The sequence below is a fragment of the Lissotriton vulgaris genome, chromosome 11, assembly GCF_964263255.1.
Source record: "Lissotriton vulgaris chromosome 11, aLisVul1.2, whole genome shotgun sequence".
Classification (NCBI taxonomy): domain Eukaryota; kingdom Metazoa; phylum Chordata; class Amphibia; order Caudata; family Salamandridae; genus Lissotriton; species Lissotriton vulgaris.
Window position 1 is genome coordinate 870,380,544 of NC_141699.1, and position 23,189 is coordinate 870,403,732.

A 23,189-nucleotide genomic window follows, 5' to 3' on the forward strand; every position below is an offset into this window, starting at 1 on the left:
GCAAAACCAACTTAACTTAAAGCTACTTACTCCCCTCCCAAGTATTAGGCTTAGGTCGGGTACACTGGGGTAGGCGTAGTTAGAAGCACCAGTTGAGTATGTTAGCCTAATGTATATATGAATGTATATATGTTTTATTCATTTTAAACCATTGTATGGCTAAGAAACCATATCAAGGCTTTTACAGTATTATTTTGCAATACTCATCTTACTGAACGTACTTTTTATAATAACAAGTCTTGCAATTGTGGCAATTCATTTCTCTTGTATGAGAAGAAAGTCTGTTCAATAAATAATACCTTTTATTGAAAACGGCCGTCTCTCTATTCTCTACATATTGTGAAAGTAATCTGCACAACAACTGACTGAGTAAAATAACTGTCTATTGTTTCACACGACTCTAGAGATTGACTCTTATCTGAGGAGCAAAGTTGTCATGTTGCACGGTTGTTCGAAAACTGAATCCCTTCTTGTCTGTACCAGAGAAGCTGATCACTTCCTATTCAGTCAAGAAAGTTTCCAGTGACCTCTGAGCTAGTTGGTAACAAACCCAATTAAGTTTAGCATAGTCAGTAGAGGCCTGGAAGATCCGCACTTCTACGTCGATACTACTGTTTATGTTATTCCAATGTGCAGGGCCTATTGGGAAAATAGGAACTACACTACACGACATCTGCCTGTGACATTCTTCACACAGTTTAATCTCCATGGGTTTGTTGGGAGACGTCCCTAGCACACTAGAAGCAAAGCTCAAAAAAGAGTTGGCTAAAAGTTTTTAAAAGTGGTAAACAAGCATTGGCATAGCCAATAGGTCTCGCCTTTGGGACCTTATAAATGTTTAGCCATGCAACAGTTGATGTTGTTGCACCAAGGTTATTGGGCTGCATAACTAAATACTTAAAAGGTCCCAAAAGTGAGACCTATTGGCTATGCCAATGCTTGTTTCTAATGCTGACGTTTCCCCTGACTGCTTCAACTTCCTTCTTGAAGGAGCTGACTACCTATCTTCAGCCAGCCCTGGTATTTTAGTAAACAACGCTTTGTAAAATGTGGTTGTTCAGCCCACACATACAAAGCTAAAATCAAAAATATAAGATCTTTAAAAAAAACAAATCACTTTTACTAAAAATCTAAAAAAAAAAAAGCATTTACAATGCAATAGGTCTTGCTTTTGCAAGCCTTTAAGCAATTGGCATTGTGAATAACAAGGCCTTTTATTTATGTGTTCTAAGCCCAACACATATATATATAAAAGATATTGTTATTTTTAATGCCAATATCTCAAATTCATGTAAATGCGAGAGCACTTTAATGTTGGACGCGCCCATTTCTTTCTAAGCTGATCATGGTATTTAGGTAACAGTGAGCAGTGCCTGAACAAAGGAGCACTAACAATATTAAAGTGAAAGTGTATATGGTGCGCTTTCACAGAAAGCCGCTGAAGTGAAAGTGGCATGTGCTATTAATTATTAAAATAAATAAGCGCACCCACTAATGTGCAAGAGGACGTCTGTAAAATAAATAATTAAAAAAGTGCGGCTGCTAAACTGAAAGCGGACAGCGCCGTAAATGAAATAATTGAATAAGTGCAGCCGCTATAGTTAAAGCCGACTGCGTAGTAATTTAAATAAAGAATACAGTAGTAATCGTGTGGCGTGCAGCGTTGTCGTGGGTGGAATAGGGGAAGAGCATTATGGCAAATGGTGCTCACCAACTTATAAAGCAGAGCATGTAACAACACCAGTAAAAGGTCCAGGCCTTATGGGCCGTAACAAATGGAGACAAGGCAGTACCAAGGAGGTACTAACAAGCCTCATAATGAATCAGACGCCTGCGTTTACAAAGGACAATGGCACAGACAAATTAAAAATATGTGCGAAGAGTGGACGGAGCTTCTAGTTCATCCCCTAATACAGCATGTCTCGCAGAGCGAGCAGTGCATGTGTGCTGCTGCTAGGCTCAACCTAAAAATGGGCTTTCATAACTACTGAAATATATATTTTGAATCGTTTGTACAGTTTGTCTAATAGCTATTTAAATGTTGTGTTTTAAAAAAAAAACTTACACCTTACATACAGCCTTTCATTCCACACTTTGTAGAGCACGTCATCTGGGACAGCAAGCTTCCACACTTTGCAATAGCACACACGCACTCTAGGACAGTGAGTTCTTGCACTTCTATAATTCCAGTTCAATCAGTAATAGTCCATGGAGGTTTGGTTAAGAGCGTGAAGCAGTCAGTCCGAACCGGCAATGTGGCATGCCCCTCCATGGTGACTCTGTGCTGATTCATAGCGTACCGAGGCTGCCAGACCTCTTGTTGACTCAGTGTTCACTCAAGATGTAGCTTTTACTACCTTTCACAATTAGCTGTGATTTCTACGAAGAGACCACCTCGCTTCCTGCTCTGGGACAGAATCTCGAGGAATAGAGAGAAATGCATGTTCTACACACGTCCTCTTCGGCCATACATTGAAATACAGATTCCCTTTCCTGTGTGCTATGAAGTCTTCTCTAGGGGAACAGATAGGAGCACGGAGCCCTGGGCGGGGGAGCAAGGCTCTTGTTATAACACGCACTATAGTTGTGCTACATATCGTAGCCAGTGGTCGAAGTGGGCGGGGTCGGAAGGGCATGGCGTGCCCCTACTTCTTTTAGTAAAAAGATTCTGTTCCCATACTTTTACTTTTCAAAACTGTGTCCCAGGACGGCAGAAATAGCAAAGGCGTTCAGATGAGGCTCTGCTTGCTTTCGTGCATGTTCGGGGACGGGAAGAGAAGGAAAAGGAATCTGTCTCTTCCTTACTGCCCAGAGAAGACACAGACAATGTCCTCTTCTTTTCTGTGCTGGCAGCTGCCCCACCCCTCTCTTCCTGTTATCCACTCTCTTTCTGTCTTGCTCCTCACTTACTGAAAACCGTGACTTGAAGAAACGGTTCACAACATCTCTTTCCTTCTTTCATTTAGTTGCTTCCCTGTGAAATGAATCCAAAAAAGAACCAGCGCAGGCCTCGCGCTGAAAGTAAAAAAATAAAAAATAAATGGGAGAGGAGGAGGCAGCAGGGGGAGGGGAGAGAGGAGGGGGCCTGAGGCTGCTTCCCTTGCAGGAGCGAGCAGGAACCATATGTTAAAGCTCGCTCCCGCAAAGGAATAGCCAAATGTGCACGCATTGCATTCAAGGCAATGCAATGCGTGCACGTTTTTGACAGAAAAACAGAATCCATTGCTAAAGGTCTTTTTCCTATGCAACGCATGCGCGCTGCATAGGCAAGACCTAAAAATGACTTAGGTAGCTCCCCAAAACAGAATTGTTGGTGCGGAAAGAAAGGAACTGATGTCAGCATGCCATGGAGGCACTTATATAAACACCATGCAAGTTACTTTTGAAGTGGACAACCTGAAGCCACCCAATGCCACCTGCCGGCGCACAGGAGTACTGCTCAAGATTGTCCAGATACAGTCTGACGCCTGGGGAATATTCTAAGGTGAGAAATCTACAGATAGAAGCCTCTGTCAGAAATGTAGACTTATGAGTGTAGAGATCTCTGCACAGAAAAGGCAGGTGAGATGGAGGCAGGCATTTCTGCTCATAGTTTAATAAATAGCCTTTTGCAGTACGTGAGTATTAGCACTGTAGTACTACAAAATGCAGTTTGTGAATAAGCCCCATACTTTCCTCAATAGCTTCAAAAAATTGTATCTGTATTATTTGGAAACTAGCAATACATTCCTGACAACTTCCCTTACAATCGCAGATCAACCCTACTCTACATGCACTAAGATATAGTTACATCCAGGGTGGGGAGGTATCTTGCAAATGATTGTAAAAATCATCAAAATCCCAAGTTTGTGGCTAATCACCTAATTTGAAAGGCATGCCTACCTTGCAACGCTCCCACCGCACCCATGTGAGTAGATTTCTTCACAAGTCAAATGTAATCGTTCTGGTATCATTTTAATTATGAATACATCACTTTATTAATATAAATTCAACTTTTTGAAAAAATCTTGCTCTTTACATTCATAAAATAACATATTTATATACATAAGTTCATTGTTTGTCCATATGTTTTCCAGCATTGGATCCCAAGACTGGAGTTGTGGCCAGGAAAAGGCATACACTGATTGATAGGAGGTGAGAGCAGTAGTGCATTCATAAGAGGCCAATAATCTCTGAGGACATGCTGGAAAGGGTGCTTTAAAAGTACCTGGTGCAGGAGGAAAGTTCCTTGGCATGGCATTCCCCCATGGTGGTCTACGGCAGCAGGAACATAACTAGAAGACAATACAAATGGTAGCTAAAAATTACCATCACTGCCATCACAGACATATCTGAGTGCATGGAGCATGAGACACATTTGTATTCAACAATACGGTATTGTGCAGTGAGGATAATGCAGAAAGCAAACACATGTGTCTGTATAATGAAAGAAACATCTGCCAGTTTGTAGCAATAAAATCATGTTTTGTGATGGGAGGGATGCCAGATGTAGGAGCAAAATTAGAATTAACAAATAGGTGTGTCAAGTTAGCATAAGGAAGGCCACAAAACAAATTTACTGGGCCTTAGCCTGGTTTCAATGAAAATGTGGCTTTTAGGAACTAAATTGTGCGCATGTTTTCATCTATACCCTGTTTTTCATTTTCTCATAAAATAAACAAAATGTGTTTTGTTCTGTGGCGATGTTTACTTTTGCTGTAATACTTTACTAGCTTCAGAGGATACCTGCTGCTTACCCAAAGAACAGGTATAGGGGTTGATTATGATGAGTGTACGAAAGCCTCCAACTTCAGGTCTGAGTCTTTCCGACACATATTGTCGGTTTCAATTCCGACCGGCTGATAACAATGCAGCCAGACGGGATGGAAACTGGACGGTCATTCAGTCTGGCTTCGGACAGGCTCCAGGAGCCTGTCTGCCAGTTAAGACATGTCCGTAATCCAAATGGAATGCTTTTCTGTCTACTGGATTACAATGCACGGTTTCTGGCAGGGTTTCCATGCCGGCCTTTCTGACATGGAAACACTGTCGGAAAGCGTGTATGGGGGGACCTAGCAGGGATCCCTTCTTTTTCGGCCTTTGGTTGGGGGCCGAGGGGGTGTCATAGGTGCCCCCTTGTTAATCCCTGGCCTTTGTGGCAGGCACCTTGAGGGGCCTGCCACAGGGTGCAGAGATGAACACAGACTCCCATCCCTCCATGAGAGCTTGTGTTATGAACTGTTTACAGCCGTAATACGAGCTCCCATAGAGGAATGGGAATATGCGACTGCACCATGTGCGGTCAAATCGTAATTAGGCAGTTGCGACTGCCGACTGATGGTCGGTCGGCCCTGTTTCCACAATGGTGTGTCCATCCGACATAGAAATAAGCCCCATAATGTTTTAATGTTCAGGGTTGAGGTTTATGCTAGTGGAGCTATGCCTTATTCATATTTTCTAGAAGATATGTTTATTAATGCAATGTCACTTCCACTAGTATATCTTCATAGAAATAAGCCCCATAATGTTTTAATGTTCAGGGTTGAGGTTTATGCTAGTGGAGCTATGCCTTATTCATATTTTCTAGAAGATATGTTTATTAATGCAATGTCACTTCCACTAGTATATCTTGATTATTAATTTTGGGTTGGTTTATAGAGTGAGCCTGTTTTACGTAATGAAACTTCTGAATTATGATTGGCTTTTATTAATATAACATTATTAGTACAACCCATGTGCCACTTCACACCATACAATGAGTTTGATTCTCTGCTGCTGAAAATCTATAAGAAATGTTTTGGGGATTTTTGCCAGACTTTACTTGCCTTATAAATAAGCAGGCTGTATGGCAGATTGTGACTTGATTTCATACTTTGACATTTTAAGAGATTTTTCTGAGACTCCTATTGAGCATGTCGCTATGACTTTGTACTCTTTGACTTGGAATATTTTTGCTTTTGTTTTATGATATTGCGGCTGATTTGAATTGACTAACCATTTGCTTTTTTGCCTTCTGTAAAGATTCTAAATTTAAATAAACCTTTATGGTTTGTACTTGAATCTTGACTCAGGTGGATTTTCCTGTGTGGATTTTCCTATTAGGGTTTTGTGTGTCGTTTTAGATACCGTATATAGGTGTCCCGATGTATGCCCTTATATAGGCACAATTCACATTGCCCTTATTTAGGCATAGAAACCCAACCCTTATTTATGCATTATCCATGCTAACCAGATACAGGCATGGCCACCTACATCCGTCCATCCACGTCACAACGAGTTCTTGGAAAACCAGACTCTTAAGCCTTTAGGACTTCCCCTTGCTTGGATTATTGATTTTCTCAGAGAACTCATTTATTATGCATGAACATCTATTCCTTAGGGGGTTCATTTATGATGTTCCGCTGCCCAACTTTTACGTCAATACTGGCATTCCTAAACACCTTCAAGGTATAAATATACCCTCACTGGCCATGGCAAGTCACGGCTGCATACTTGCACAGCTCGTCACAGCAAGTTCGGAAGGAAGTTAAGTCCCCACCTGACGCACTGACCAGACGCTGTCATCCTCCTCACAGAGAATCCAGCTCTAGTGTTTCTTACTCCCCTTGCGGGGTGTTAGAGATCGAGATCCGGAAAGAGATTCAAACAAAGTTGTCATGTTTATGCGGTTGTCAGGAACAAATCCCTTCTTGTTTATTCAAGAAGTTTCTAGTGACCTCTGAGTTAGCTGGTACACACAAGTAATTAAGTTTCATGTACTCGATAGAGGCATACTGACCTCAGTCCTATGCCACAACTATAATGTATATTATTCCAATGCGCAGAGCCTATCAGGGATTTAGGAACTACACTACAAGGGTTTACTTGTAAATCAATGCTTTGAGACTTACATGGTCCGATCTCTCTTATCGGTCCTTTAAATGACAAAAAGTGCCTAAAGTTTTTGATTTAGATAGACAATGGTTGAGGGCAAGCTGAATGCTTTTTGGCAAATCAAATGGTGAACATTTCAGTGTAATTCTGTAACTTAAATTTGCACTTTCCCTAAATTGTTAGAGTTAGGATCACTTATGTGCAGCTCCTGGAATTGTGTGGATAATACCGATGAACTGGATCGGTTGAAGGAGTTGAGAATTGCATCACATTACTATAAATAAGGTTTTGTAAAGTGATTTGTTTTGCATATACTGTGTTTTTATGTGGACTGTTTTGCACCACAATGTAAGCGAGTTGGAGAAAGTAAATTGTTCTGCAGAGTGGTGATTTGCACCATAGATCGCGTTGGGCTGCTGTTATGCCAATGGTTTTGTGTTTCATGTGGCGTTTGCCAACAAATGCGGTGAAGTCAAAATTATCATGTTTCACGCACAACATTACGCAAGTTGCTGAAATTGTTCCAAATAGTTTTTGATGGAAATATTTTGATTTTAAGTGTGTTTTGATCTTATATGTAAGTTTAGCAGATTAAAAGAAATCCAGGCTCTTGAGATAAATATTTAGCTTGTCTGCTGAAGGAGTGTGACGCCACACATCAAGTCAAGATTAAAGGTTAGTGTCCTGTAAGTTCTTAACGGTCTAGTTGTGATTGAACTTACTAAGGTTATGTAGTTCATTTCTTTGTGCACAGAAAACAGACTCACTGACTCAAAGGTTAAGTACCACTGGTCGGAAACCTATCTTAGGGCTTGATTCAGTCCTTGGCAGATGGCAGTGGCTCTGCCATGGGGACTACTTTACTCAGTCCCCATGGTGGAGATGCTGCCCAACTAATTTATGAAGCATCAGCAATGTAGGAGAGTAGGGTCTGCTTTCTATGTTCACCCCCACTTTTTGCTTTTGCTTTACTGGTTTTCTACTTTAATGTGGCTGTGGGCCTGCTAATCAGACCCACAGCCCAGTTGTTCTCTCTCTAAATTCATACCATGTACTTTAGTGTAGGAAGGGGGAGGCTCTAGTTGGCGCAGTGCAACACTAGCGACAAGCAGGGCCTCTCTCTTCCTCGTCAGGGCTGAGGGTTACCTTCCAGACAACCTCTGCTTACCCTCTAGGTAGTGTGGCTTAAGCAGTCGTAGGCTAATCTTTGGGGCACATAGGGTTAAACACTTGCAATATTACACCGTCACAACCAACCCACCACACAATGAGACCAGACTGTATTCTGTAAAAATATATATCTTCATATAGATTTTAAGCAGGCTTGTGAATACAGTTATCAGACTTTCAAATAGCGGTTCCAAGTTACTTAGTTCAGGTTGCCACAGTTCTTTCTAGCAATAAGAGTTCTTTAGGGCCTTCTGCCCAGTTCAACAAAGTTCTTGTGGAGCAGGCGGCTTCCAGGGGATCTGTCCCACGTCGCGTTGCCTTCCCGGGGTCGCTGTTCGTTGCGGCTCTCAGCCGAGCAGTTCACGGGTCATCCGGGGCAGCGGTGTTCTGTGGCGGCAGGGTCCTTTCCTCGTTGTCCGCTCCGACCCTGGAGGCGGCGGCTGCGTGGTGGCGGCAAGTGGCAGTACGGTCCTCAAGTGCAGGACGTACCCAGCCAAGTGCCGGTGCAGCTGTGCGCTCACAGCTGAGCTGTCGGGCAAGGTACCGACCTAGGGGATTCTCACAGGGCAACTGTCCGTCTTTGCAAGTGGATTGGCTGCTCGTGGCGCAGTCAACTCGAGAGCTCGGACCGGACGGGTCCTCCTTCGCTTTGCTCTCGGGCTCCCGGTGCAGTTGCGGTCACGGTGTTCGGGCCAGCGGCGGCTGGTCCTCACTTTGCTTTCGCTGTTGCTTTGGGCCCCGCTCACGGTGGTCAGGTGGATGTTGTTGCCTTGGCGGAGACTCCTCCGTCGGTACTTGCAGCGATAAGCAGCACACGCAGTCGCTTTCTTCAGGGTGTAGCGCCCACTGGTCCTGGGGCGCTGGTCAGGGGGCAAGTTCAGTTGCAAGCCCTTGGAGATCTTTTAGCAGAGTTTGGCACAAAGTCTTGTAAAGCAAAAGTCTTCTCGCAGTCTTTCCTTTTTCCTCTCCTTCGGCAGCAAGGCACCAGACACAGGCAAGAGACAGCACTCTTCCTTGTCCTTCCCGGTCCTTCTCGTCGGGCAGAGTTCCTTCTGTAGCCCAAACAGGATCTAATTTTCAAGGAGCAGGGCTCCTTCTTTTATATGGCATTTCTTTTGTTCTCGCAGGCCAGGGGGGCCTTTGCATAGCCACTCTCAGTCCTTGAGTACCCTGGTGGGTGTACTCCGGCTTCTGCTTTCAGTGTGAGAGGCAGGCGCATCAGACGCCCCACAGGAGGTGGAGCCAGCATTGTGCGGACAGGGGCGGCCAGAGTACCTTGTTGATGGGGGCTTCGCCCTTCCTGGGCCAGGTGCCGGCTGAGTCATCAGCCGCTCCCCAGGAGGGTGGAGCCAGCATTGTGGTGGCAGAGCACAGCTACAGTTCGAGTCAAGAGGCACTCCTACCTCCCACTAAGGTGTAATCTACGCATTCACCACCTGTCATCCTCCCAGCCCTGTCACTCACACGTCCCAGACAGTCAGATACACATACCAGCAGAGGCGGGCTGAAATGGTTAGGCAAGCAAATGCTAACTTTCTAAAAGTAGCATTTGCAAACCCAGGATACTAAAATAAACTTTACTAAAAGAAATATTTTATCATCCTGAGTTCAGGCATACTAAACACGACGCGCTACCATGCTCCTTGAGCCTGCTGGGATTATAGGGTGTAATAATTCCAGCAGCTCAGTCTGGCCTAATGGAGCAGGCAGCCTGCAATAGTGAAATACGGTTTTGGTTGTAAGTCACTACTAGGACATGCCACACACATCAGGGCTTGTCCTACCTTACACCTACAACGCACCCTGCCCGCAGGCCTACCATAGGGGTGACTAATATGTAGTCAAGGGAAGGTTCGGGGGCTGGCAAGTGGGTGCACTCGCCCAGCTAGCGTGACAGTACGAGACCGCACGCGGGTTCTGCGGTCGCAGTTCCCAGACACATCTTTACGGCTGCTTCGGTGGGTGGCGCAACCAGTGCTGCAGGCCCACCAGCAGTATTGGCATCTACAAGCCCCGGCACTCCTAGTGCACTTTACTAGGGACTAACAGTAAATCCAATGAACCAATCATGGATACCAATCGCATGTACAATTTACAGTAGGGAGCACTTGCACTGCGGCACGGGTCAGCCGTGGCGCAGTGCCCTGAGTATCGGAAAACCAGCAAAACATCGGAGGCACATCAGCAAAAAGTGGAAGGGAAACTCACGCCAAGGTGCCAGGTCTAACATGTGTCCCCTCCAGCTGAAATGTGGGGGGAACTACCCTTCCCCAGGGAGTTCCACATCACTAAGGCGGAAAAATCTGGACAGACCGTCAGCGTTGGCGTGATCGGTGCCAGGGCGGTGTTCCACCGTAAAGTCCATACTCTGTAGAGAAATGGACCACCTCAACAGTTTCGGGTTCTCACCCCTCATTTGCATCAACCATCTGAGGGGCCTGTGGTCCGTCTGAACTCGGAAGTGAGACCCAAACAGGTAGGGTCTTAGCTTCTTCAGCGCCCAGACCACAGCAAATGCTTCACGCTCTATTGCACTCCACCTACTTTCCCGTGGAAGTAACCTCCTACTTATGAAGGCTACGGGTTGGTCAAAGCCCTCCTCAGTCATCTGTGAAAGAACGGCCCCTACACCATGCTCTGGAGCGTCTGTTTGCACTATGAATTCCTTGGAGAAATCAGGAGCCAGGAGCACGGGCGCCGTGCACATGGCAGTCTTCAGGGTGTCAAAAGCCTTCTGACAGGTGTCAGTCCACATCACATTCCTGGGCTGCTTCTTCGAAGTCAGCTCTGTCAAGGGGGTCACGATCGTGCCATAGCCCTTGACAAACCTCCTGTAATACCCAGTGAGCCCCAGGAAGGCTCTCACTGCAGTCTGGGTCTTGGGGGGTTCCCAAGCCAGGATGGTCTCGATTTTGGGTTGCAAGGGTGCTACCTTGCCACTCCCAACTTGGTGCCCCAAGTACACCACTGAACCCTGCCCAATCTGGCACTTGCTTGCCTTGATTGTGAGGCCTGCTCTGCGCAGGGCCATCAACACTTCCCAGAGGTGTCGCAGGTGTTCTGGCCAGGTGCCACTGAACACCGCGATGTCATCCAGGTAGGCGGCACTGAACTCGATCAGCCCAGCCAACACCTGGTTGACCAATCTCTGAAAGGTGGCAGGGGCATTCTTCATCCCAAATGGCATAACCCGGAACTGGAAATGCCCGTCTGGTGTCGAGAATGCCGACCTCTCCTTTGCCCCATCGGTCAAGGCGATCTGCCAGTACCCAGACGTCAAATCAAACGTACTGAGGAACCGAGCAGCCCCTAGCCGATCAATGAGCTCATCAGCTCGGGGGATGGGGTGCGCGTCAGTCTTCGTGACTGAATTGAGTCCTCTGTAGTCCACACAGAACCGGAGTTCGGGTGTGGCTCCCGGCGCAGCAGCCTTCGGAACCAAGACCACGGGGCTGGACCAAGGACTGCTGGAAGACTCAACCACCCCCAGGGCAAGCATCTTGGAGACCTCCTCCTTGATGCAGGCCCGGACCCTGTCAGTCACTCTGTAAGCCTTATGCTTCACAGGTAAGCTGTCTCCAGTGTCCACATCATGGACGCACCAATCTGTGACACTCGGAACCAGGGAGAACAGATCTGGAAACTGCCCCAGCAACTGGCGGCAGTCTTCCTGTTGTTCGGGGGTCAGGGTGGGTGAGAGGTTAACTCCATCCACTGACCCGTCTTTCTCACAGGCCACTAAGAGGTCAGGAAGAGGCTCCGACTCCTCCTCCATTCCGTCATCAGTTGCCAACAACATGCCCACTTTGGACCTTTGTAAGTGGGGCTTGAGGCGGTTGACATGTAGGACCCGCAAAGGGTTCCTGGGCGTCTTCATGTCCACCAAGTATGTCACGGGGCTCTTGCGCTCCACAACCTCGAATGGGCCTGTCCACTTATCTTGAAGGGCACAGGGCTCCACTGGGGCCAGGACATACACCTCTTGTCCAGGCTGAAGCTCGACCAGAGTGGCATTCTGGTCGTACCACCGCTTCATCTCGCCTGGCTCGCTTCCAGATTTGCCTCGGCAAGTTGTCTGAAGCGTCTGGTCTGGTTTCTGAAGGCCAGCATGTAGCTATATACATTCTGGGGAGGTTTCCTGGGAGATTGCTCCCAGCCTTCCTTTACCAAACTCAGCTGTCCTCTCACGGGGTGACCGTACAGTAGCTCAAAAGGGCTGAACCCTAGGGACTTCTGTGGTACCTCGCGATATGCAAAGAGTAGGCATGGTAAGAGGACGTCCCACTTACGCCTCATCGGACCTTCTAGGCCCATGATCATGCCTTTCAGGGTTCGGTTGAATCTCTCAACCAACCCGTTACCTTGGGGATGGTAAGGCGTGGTGAACTTATACGTTACGCCACACTCTTGCCAAAGGGACTTCATATACTTGGATATGAAGTTGGTCCCCCTGTCGCTCACCACCTCTAGAGGGAATCCTACTCGTGAGAAAATTCCCATCAGTGCACGTCCCACCACGGGGGCCATCACTGTCTTCAGAGGGATGGCTTCAGGGTACCGGGTGGCATGATCCACCAAGACCAGGATGAACCTGTTGCCCATGGCTGTCTTGGGGTCCAGAGGCCCAACGATGTCAATACCCACTCGCTGGAATGGCGTACCGACCACAGGGAAGGGTTGGAGGGGAGCCTTGTTCTTCCCTCCGGTCTTCCCACTTGCCTGGCAAATCGGACAGGTTCTGCAATGAGCGTCTGAACTCTTATGCATTTGGGGCCAGTAAAAGTGGGTGACAAGCCTGTCATAGGTCTTGTCCATCCCCAAATGTCCTGCTAAAGGCACATCATGAGCCAGACCCAGTAGGAAGGCTCTGAACTTCTGGGGTACCACCAGCACACGGGCTGACCCAGGTTCAGCAGCCTTAGGCTCTGAATACAGGAGGTCGTTCTCCCAGTACACGTAATGTGTTTTGGCCTGAACACCATTGGCCTGGTCTGCAGCCTGCTGCCGCATACCCACGAGAGAAGGGCATTCTTTCTGCTCCTTGCAGAATTCCTCCCTGGAGGGTCCTCCTTCTTGCTGCCAATGGGTCAGCTCAGGCAGGTCCCCCAGTTCGGCGATCTGTTCCCCTGTAGGCTCCAGGGCATCCCCCTCAAGGTCTGCTTCCTCCTGGACCGTGGGAACTTCAGGGGCCGGTTTCCCGCGCCCCCTGCGCCTTCTCCCTAAGGCCGGTTCCTGGGCCTCTCCTTCAGGCCCCAGGACCTCTTGATCACCCCTACTGGCTGCCATTGACCGGGTGGTCACGCACGCCCAGTCAGGCAGACCCACCATCCGTAGGTGAGTCGTCTTCTCCACCTTTTCCCAAGGGGAGTGCTCCAAGTCATTCCCTAGCAAACAGTCAACAGGCATGGTTTTTCTTACACAGACCTGCAGAGTACCAGAGACCCCCCCCCCACTCGAAGGGAACTTGAGCCATCGGACACTGACTCTCAGAATTATCAGCGTTGATAACCCTACAGTAGGCATAGGGTACAACCTGCTCTTGAGACACCAGGTGCTGCCTCACTGCAGTCACACTGGCTCCTGTGTCTCTAAGAGCCTCAGCTTCCTTGCCATTGATGATCACCACCTGCCCATATTTCTTAGTGTTAGAGGGCAGGTAGTTCGTAGGGATCATCTCACTGTCTCCTAGCGAGACTAGGGTCATGTGAACAGGATCTCCACCCCCCGGGACCATCACTTCTTCTCCTAAGTGAACGCTAGTCACTTGACGGGGCGGAGCACCAGTGGGTGCGGGTTTTCCAAACAGGCGACACTTGGGGTCACTGGATATGTGCCCAGGCTCGCCACATTTGTAACAATTGAAGGGCCCCTTTGGAACAGGCTTACCTGTCGGGCCCCATTCTGCTTTGGGGGTGGGGGAGGCTGAGAACCTTGCTGCTGGTTCCCCTGGGAACTACTTTGGGGGCCTTTTTGGAACCCTTTCTGTTTTCCCCCCTTGTCCCCCCCACTCTTCTGCTGGGGACCCTGCCCACTCTTGGCGGAGTCTCCCACGGGACCCTTGTGGACCCTGGTGCTGAGCCAGCGGTCCGCCTCCTCAGCAAGCTTCCTCGGGTTGGACAGCTTGCTATCGATCAGGTGTTGGCGTAACTCAGGAAAACAGTGATCAGACAAGTGTTCCCATGCAATTAAATCAAAGAGACCTTGAAAATCATTCACTTTGCTACCCTTCACCCAACCATCCTGTGCTCTGCAAAAATAAGTCACATACTCCACATACATATTCCCAGGCCGCTTAGTACATCCCCTAAACTTCTGTCTATACATTTCAGGGGTAAGCCCGTACCTGCTCATTAAAGCTTCTTTCATGTGGGAATAGGATCTCTGATTCTCAACGGGCAAATCTAGCAAGGTATCTCGCCCTTCACTAAGGAACCTTCCCCACAACCCCGCTCCCCAATCCTTGTCAGGGACCCGGTGGGAGGACATACCTTCGGGATGTGCACTCTTGACTCTACCTGCACTGGCGATGTGCTGCCACCAGAGGGAGGACGATCCAAGCCTCTCTCCTTGAGACTTATCTCCCTCATTTTTACTTCATAATCCATTTGGTGCTTTCGCTCTTCCAGCGCCATTCTTTTGGTTTCAAGCTCCAGCTGGATTTTCAATTCTGCCAGCTTTCTTTCGTGATTCCTTGTTTCTTTCCTGTCTGCCAGCTCCTCTGGCGACAGGCCTTTACCAAAGCTGTGCACGCTGTCTTGCCTTTCGAGATCCACCAGATCCCCAAGTGCATTCTGCTCCTCCGTTGCATCTTGTTCCGCGAGGGCGTCTTGATCCTCCGGGGCCTTTCTGGACTCTACCCAGGCTTTCAGGGCCTTGTAGAATTCTGGCTTATTCTTGCAACCAGCGTGCGGAACCTTGAGTTTCTTACAGAAAAACTTCAGCTCAGTCTTTGAGTATTTGTCCAGCTTTGCGGCCTCCCACTCCACCTCCAACACCTCAGAGGTCGTGGACAAAGTTCTTGTGGAGCAGGCGGCTTCCAGGGGATCTGCCGCCACCATGCAGCCGCCGCCTCCAGGGTCGGAGCGGACGACGAGGAAAGGACCCTGCCGCCACAGAACACCGCTGCCCCGGATGACCCGTGAACTGCTCGGCTGAGAGCCGCAACGAACAGCGACCCCGGGAAGGCAACGCGACGTGGGACAGATCCCCTGGAAGCCGCCTGCTCCACAAGAACTTTGTTGAACTGGGCAGAAGGCCCTAAAGAACTCTTATTGCTAGAAAGAACTGTGGCAACCTGAACTAAGTAACTTGGAACCGCTATTTGAAAGTCTGATAACTGTATTCACAAGCCTGCTTAAAATCTATATAAAGATATATATTTTTACAGAATACAGTCTGGTCTCATTGTGTGGTGGGTTGGTTGTGACGGTGTAATATTGCAGGTGTTTAACCCTATGTGCCCCAAAGATTAGCCTACGACTGCTTAAGCCACACTACCTAGAGGGTAAGCAGAGGTTGTCTGGAAGGTAACCCTCAGCCCTGACGAGGAAGAGAGAGGCCCTGCTTGTCGCTAGTGTTGCACTGCGCCAACTAGAGCCTCCCCCTTCCTACATTTAGGTACATATCCAATTGGGAATTGGGTCACCTTTCTGAGCCCCTGTATAGTGTACCTTAGGTACCCAGGGCATTGGTGCATCCAAGGCCTACCAGGGGCTGCAGCATGTATTATGCCACCCCTGGCTGGCCATCCACATTGACACAACTGGCTGATCCCTCAGCTGGGGCAAGGTCGTGTAATCACCCCTTGCTTAGATATAGTATTCCTATATCTAACCTTATATATAGGCACACATGCACCTATAAGTCACTCCTATGGCAGGCCTTAACAATCCTGGAGGCAGAGTGCTTTGTTTTATGTGAGAGGAGGCTCTAGCATGAGCTAAGCCTGTCTGGAGCTTTCCGAACCATGTTCCTATAGCTGTTCTATGATATAGCCATACCATATACTCTTAAGTGCATTATCATACCCGCGTTTGAATGCTAACTTTGGTTTGGTTTTATCAAAACATGTTGTGTAAGGTGTCATACGCTTTGGAATACTACGCCCTCGCAAGTTCTGGAGACGGGGGTACCATTCCACCCTTCTAGAGGGAGAAGACATGTTGTTCCTGTTAATCCCGGTTACAGCTAACCAGAGACTCAGCATCACAAAATGGATGCTGCTACCACAGACACAAGTCTGACCTCCTGCTGCTGGGAGTCCTTCTAGCGAGGGAGGCTTGGACAATAGGTTTCCTGTCTCGGGAGGTGCTAGCACCACCCCAGACAGGCCATAGTGTATTGGGGCAGGGAGGGCTGAATGAAATGAGACACTGCCTGGGGCACACAAGGTGCTCCACAAAGCACTCCACGACTTGGGCCTCGAATACCTCAACAACCGCCTCTCCCTCTACACCCCCACCCACCAGCTCAGCTCCACCAGCCTCGCACTCGCCACCATCCCACGGATTTGCAGAACCACCACCGGAGGAAGATCGTTCTCCTACCTGGTAGCGAAGACATGGAGCTCCCTCCCCACACACCTACGACTGACCCAGGATCATCTCATCTTCAGGAGACACCTCAAGACCTGGTTATTCGAGCAGTAGATTGATTGATTGATTAATTGATGCATAGTCTGGTTGAAACCAGTTGCTGGGCCATTCTAGCCCAGCTCTAGCGCGAAACTGGACAAAGGGAAATGGGTGTAACCACCCCCTTCCCTGGTCCCACCCATAGGTGGGACCTAGCAGGTAATCCAACCCCTTTGATTGGTATAAAGGTAGGAGCTGAGTCTACAGACTTTAGATTTATCCTGAACTGAAACTTGAAACGAAACTCTGGACCTTCGACATTCTATTGCAACCAGAAGACTGAAGATTCTCCCTTGTGGTCAAGGAGTGACCACCCTGTGCAAGCAGGCACCATCCAGCGATCTGCGGTTTGCTTTGTCGACGCTCCCGCCGGAGCCCGAGCACAGAGCCTGACAAGAACTAGACTTCCAGACTTCCTTGAGCCCGATCCACAGCCACAGAAAAGCTGAGACCCGTGGAGGCAACGAGAGACGTGGGACCAGCCATCTTGAAAAACCTGCACCTTGCTACTTGTGCAGCTTCCGAGGCACCCTCGAAGTTGTGCATTAGGGATTGAGAAGCCCCAGCCCCGAGCACCTTCCACACCGATGCACAGCCCTCCCCACTCCACGAGTGCCGCATGGGGCCTGCTAGAGTTTTTGTGCTCAATGATTCTGTCCGGTGACGTGCCCGTTTGCTAGTGGCCTCTGTGACGACGAACCTTTGAATCTACTCTGCTGGCCTGGTTGCTCCAGACAACCAAACTTACCAACCACTTCTTAGAAGTACAACTTGCCCGACTGCATTTCATTGGACTGTGCTCGAACAGCCTTACATTCCATCCCATGTTACAGACCTCATGAAATTTCTCTTGCTTAAAGAACAAAAATGGGTTTTTAAGCTGGGCACTAACAAAGCAGGACTCAATGATGAGATCCCATGGTCCATAATATAAGATACATGACTAGGCCCTGTCCTATTGCCTATGTAACAACGACGTAACGACATAAGCCTATTGCACATATTATTCATTATTTATATTTCTGATTAACCATACGACATATTGATGGCGGAACAATACTCTATGTGGGATTATTGACTGTTTCATGTAAACAATAATAACTTTGTTCGGGCACTTAGTCCTGTCATACGCAAGGCTTTTTCACTCTGAACCTAGATTTTTCGAGTGAAACCCAACTCAGCTTATAAATAGGATATTACACGCAGCGATCAGATTTGGGTTGTGAATAACGAAAATTGGAACGTGATATGGCATGTTCAAACACTTGGACAGGGTTCCGTCAGTTATTATTCCAATTTATTACAAAGGCTATCAAAAAAGAATGCAGTCAATACCACCATGTGACTCTTACTATCCATTACGACATAGCATCGATCTTGTAGTTCACCACTCGATATATTGTGTGCACACTGATTCCAGATTTTCAGCCAGATTCACTTACACTTACAGTTTGGATTCTGGTACGCTTGCAAATGGTTGGCCTGTGTACTTTGCCATGTGTGTTTGGCCTTAGATGACAGTGCAGAGATGCTAGTTGTAGGGCTAGGACCAGAAGGTATTTGCCATATAGTTATGACATCGCACTGCATAGAGGCATTTTTTCATATGCGCTTAACATTAAAATATGAATAATTAGGCAATCACTTAGCGATATCACGTGATTCGGTACAACCTCTCACGGCACCGCATCAATACAAGGCTTGGTTTCGGAAGAAATGAAAACAAAGAGGCGGTCATGTAGCGATATCACGTGACCTCAGTAACCAATCACCGAACCGCATCAAAACGAGGCTGGGCTTCTGAAGTAATGAAAACAAAGAGGTGGTCATGTAGCCACACCACGTGATCTCAGTAACCAATCACGGTACCGCATTTAACCGAGGCTCTGTTTCTGGAACCGCACCTCCCCAGTCGTCTCGGATGCCGGCAGAGAAGTACCGACGGAAAGGTAGGCGCAGGACCTTTTCCGCCATTCAATCAGGGTGTATCTCACTTGTGAGAGCAGGCTGCCATTTCAGAGACATTAGCCCGCTGATTCTGTAGATTCAGTTCAACCTTGAGTGCTGTGAAAGTGGTAGCCATCCTTTTGCTCACCGCTCACTACATACGGCATTTTGCTTACCAATTGCTATGTCGGGTGATATTAGCCACTCGACTTTGTAGTCATGGTTCACCCCGTTAGTGCTGTGGGTGTTAGTAACCATACTTTTTATCATTAGCCACTTGTCATGGCATTTTGGGATTAACATGCTCGTGTAGCGGAGCATAGCTTGAAAATTGTTTTCGATGATTCATTCGACACGGTCCAGGTTGACACTGGGGACGATTATCTAATACGACCATTTCTGAACAACAAACTTAACTGGTAACCTTGAGGATGATATTATCATATTTCGGGTAGACTCTCTGACCCGGTAAATGTATACTGTTCAAATTCAAGGCGGCAACTATACATGTTCATGTTTTCTTGCTTCCTTTTTTAATCAGAGCGGTGCTTCCCTCATTGCCTGAGCCGCTGCCATGTGGGGTGAGGTCCACAATGTGAGAAGTTGGCCTGGTATATGATGCTCACTAGTTCTAGTGATTATCTTGTACCATGCCAAGCAACCCTTATGATGATTGGTTGTAAGTCAACCTTATAGACCAGCTATCCTAGTAGCGTGGACAAAGCAGTATTAGGCTAAACTCTGTAAAGGCATGTGAAGCAACCTGTTTTACCATAGACAATCCCCTTGAATACCAAATGAAAGGACAGAACACAGATATATATTGAAAATATATATATATATTTATTTACTACAAATATCCCCTATACTCTTTATGAGCACAGAAGCAAATGCGTTAAAACAAACCACAGTTTAAATATACAAAAGCTGCACAATATGGATGAGCCCTAGGGGCCACCTAAACCATATACTAAAATAGTGGTATAAGTACCACCAATCGAAAATGAAGTAGGCCTAGGGCCGGGGAATCGCTGGAGCTGTTCGGGACTAACAGTGAAGAAGTCGGGAAAGGCCCGCGGGACTCGGGTGCAGCGCTTAAAGCACACGCATACACCAATGCAATGTCAATGGTGCGTAAAAGTTACAAAGTTAGTGAAAAAGTAACCATCCGGATGAGCAACTTGGAACATAGACACTAGAGGTGTATTGCTACACAGGGGGACCGGAGTGCCAGGTTTACCTCACCCACAGGAAGAGGGTGCATATGTCTCAAAGTGTGTCGGGTTTCGTCGCGCTGGCTATGGAGCCTGTAGATGAAGATGCTGCAGGCGGGTCGTCAAGGAGAGTTCCGGTGGATCCAAGGGTGAATCTGAAGAGGTGAAGACCTGAAAGCAGAGGGGACAATGTTCAAAGTCACTAGCCAGTGACTACCGTGGAACCAGGAGGGAACCAGGCAATGTCGGGCGCAAACAGGTGAAAAGGTGAAGATTGTCTCTGCAGCCATGTGGGCACGAAGAGGTCGAGGATGTCCAGGCGTTGGTCACGAACTGTCCCACGAAGGCAATAGCTGATGGCGGTGTCGGCTTCTTGATCGGAGCAAACAGGCCTTGGCTAATGCAAGCCACACAGGAATCAATGCAAGATTCTCACTCGGACCAGCAAGGTCAGAGCGGGTGCTCCTTTTCAGGGGAGCGAGGGCCAGTCTGGAGCAACCAGACCAGCAGTGTTGTTTGTAGGTTTCGTCGCCAAGATGGCCGCTAGCCACGTGGCAAGTGGCCGGGATGGCGCATCGAGTGGCAAAATGCAAAAGGGTCCCACGCAGATCGTGGAGATACTGGGGGGCTGATCTTCGATGCAAATGCTGCTCGGTGGTGGGGCTTCTCAGACCCCAAAACACAGCGTCGAGGGTGCCTCCGGGGTTGCGCAGTCAGCTTCTCGGGGGTCTTTCAAGAGGTCCGGTCCCACGTCTATTGGTGCCTCCACGGGTCTCTCCTTTTCAGGGATTGTGGATCGAGCTCTGAGATGACTGGGAATCAGGGTCTTGTCGGGCTCTGGGCTCGGACTCTGGTGGGAGGCGGCGGCAAAGCAGACGTCAAGTTGCTGGATGGTGCCTGTATTCACAGTTTGGTCACTCCTTGGCCACAAGGGAGATGCTCTTCAGTCTTCTGTGCAGTAGAATGTCGAAGTCCAGTTTTCTTCTTAGTTTCAAGTCGAGTTCAGGATGATCTGAAGTCTTGGGACACAGCTCCTACTCTTATTCCAAATCTGGGGGCCGGATCACCTGCTAGGTCCCTCCTCTGAGTGGGACCAGGAAGGGGGGCGGTTACACCCCCTTTCCTTTGTCCAGCTCCGTGCCAGGACTGGGGCTGGAAAGCCCCAGCACCGGTTTGGACTGGCTTATGCATGGGGACACCTTGTGTGCCCCAGGCATGTCTCATTCTATTCAGCCCTGTCCTACCCAATACACAAAATCCTGTCTGGGGTGGTGCTCGCACCTCCCAAGGCAGGAAACCCTTTGTCCAAGCCTCCCTCGCTGGAAGGACTTCCAGCAGCAGGAGGTCAGACTTGTGTCTGTGGTGGCAGCATCCATTTTCTGATGCTGAGGCTTGAGTTTAACTTTAACCGGGGTTCAGGTTATGTACATGTTGTGTCCCTCTAGAAGGGTGGAATGCTACCCCCGTCGCCAGAATTGGCGAGGGGGTAGTATCCCAATTCGTATGACACCTTACTCGACATGTTTTGATAAAGCCAAACCAAAGTTAGCAAATAACCGCGAGGATTATAATGTACTTAAGAGTATATGGTATGGCAATATCCTGGAACAGCTAAGGGAGTTGTTCCCGACAGCTGCAGACGGGCTCAGCTCGTGCCAGAGCACCATCTCACATGAAACCAAGCACTCTGCCTCCAGGATTGTCGAGGCCCTCCATAGGAGTGGCTTATAGGTTAACATGTGTCCAGATAGGTTTAGATATAGGTATACTATATCTAAGTAAGAGGTGATTACACCAACTTACCCCAGCTGATTGATCAGCCAGTTGTGTCAAATATAGAGGCCAGGCCAGGGGTGGCACAATACATGCTGCAGCCCCTGGTAGGCCTTTAATGCACCTATGCCCTGGGTACCTGGGGTACACTGTTACAGGGGCCTATAAGGTGAACCAGTTCCAATTGTGTATGTACCTAAGGTACATGGAGTCCATTTTAAGGAGAGAGAAATTAGCCTGGGGCCCTGAATTGCAGGATCCCAGGCCAACTAAGCCAAAAACCAGCTAAACACCAGGCAAAAAGTTTGGGGGTAACCATAGTCAGATATCCACCTTCCTACACACAACTCCTGTGACTCGGGTAAGATGGAGTTTGTCTTACATTAAGGAATGAAAACTTAACCCCTTCGTGTATGATAATGTAATCAACCTTTACTGTTGGAATTAATACACTTGCTTGATAGAGAATGTATGGCTATCCTGCATATGTTCCTTTGTATTGTCTGCCAGTATTTTGATACTTGCCTATACACTTATTATGTGTTTTCTTTTTTCAATAGCAACATGCATACTCTACCAAGAGCAGGTTGAGAAGACACCTAGGAAATCAGGTGATCTTTTTCCTTGTCACAGTAAGATTTATGTGCAGTCACGTTTAGTATTATCATTTCTCACTTTGCAGTAGCACAAGCATTTTCTAGGTCCTGAAGAAGGCAAGGACGCAGTTGTCCAATACATTTGCTGAAACATGTTGACCTTTATGTACACCCAGGCAGTTATTTGCTACAAACTGCCGCTGCTTTTTTAATGTTGGAGTGGGTAGAACCAGAATAAAATTTCATATTGCTCCCTCCCCCAATTTTATTTCACCACTATATTTATCACATGCACTGCAAATCAGTCACCTTTCATTTTTTCCACTCATAAGTACTGATTATCAGCACTTAGACCATACAGGCACCCAATCAGGCGTTTGGAGGCTATTCCATCTGGTCCTTCCTTGTCTCCGGTGGGTTGCTTGGTGTATGGTCGATAAGGACTCCCAAATGATGAAGGGCGGTTCCGTGTGGTGAATGATGGGTATCCTTTTCTGATCACTAAGGGATCTGGGTATCTTTTCATTTCCTTTTTTCTAGATTTTCTCTAGGTTTGACACTTGAGTGTAGTCAGCTTGCATATCACGTATACATTAATTTTCTTTAGACCAATCAACACTTTTGTGTTATTAATATATGTTAAGGAACAAGTCTTTGCTTGGTCTTTAAATTCCCTTGGGCCCCCTCCCACCGTATTGTTATTGTTGGCCCAGGTACACAACCTGACTCTGCCCTATCTGGCACTTGCTGGCCTTGATAGTTAGGCTGATTTCTGCAGGGCCTCTAAAACATTTCTCAGGTGGACCAGGTGATCCTCCCAGGTGGAGCTAAAGACAGCAATATCATCTAGATATGCTGCACTGTCGTCTTCCAGGCCTGTAAGGACTTTGTTCACCAACCTTTGAAAAGTGGCAGGGGCATTCTTCCAACCAAAGGGCATCTCCACAAACTGGTAGTGCCCACTAGGGATAGAAAATGCTGCTTTTATCTTTGCATCCTCAGCT

General features: G+C 47.8%; 1 protein-coding gene across 1 annotated transcript in view; it reads right to left on the reverse strand.

Moving 5' to 3' along the window:
- Positions 1-23,189, reverse strand: part of KIF1A (kinesin family member 1A) — a 2,508,766-nt gene that overhangs the window by 667,040 nt on the left and 1,818,537 nt on the right. Inside the window, exon 34 of the mRNA XM_086944020.1 lies at positions 4,208-4,274. Within this exon, the coding sequence (XP_086800146.1) occupies positions 4,208-4,274 (67 nt within the window). The remainder of the gene's footprint in view (positions 1-4,207; positions 4,275-23,189) is intronic.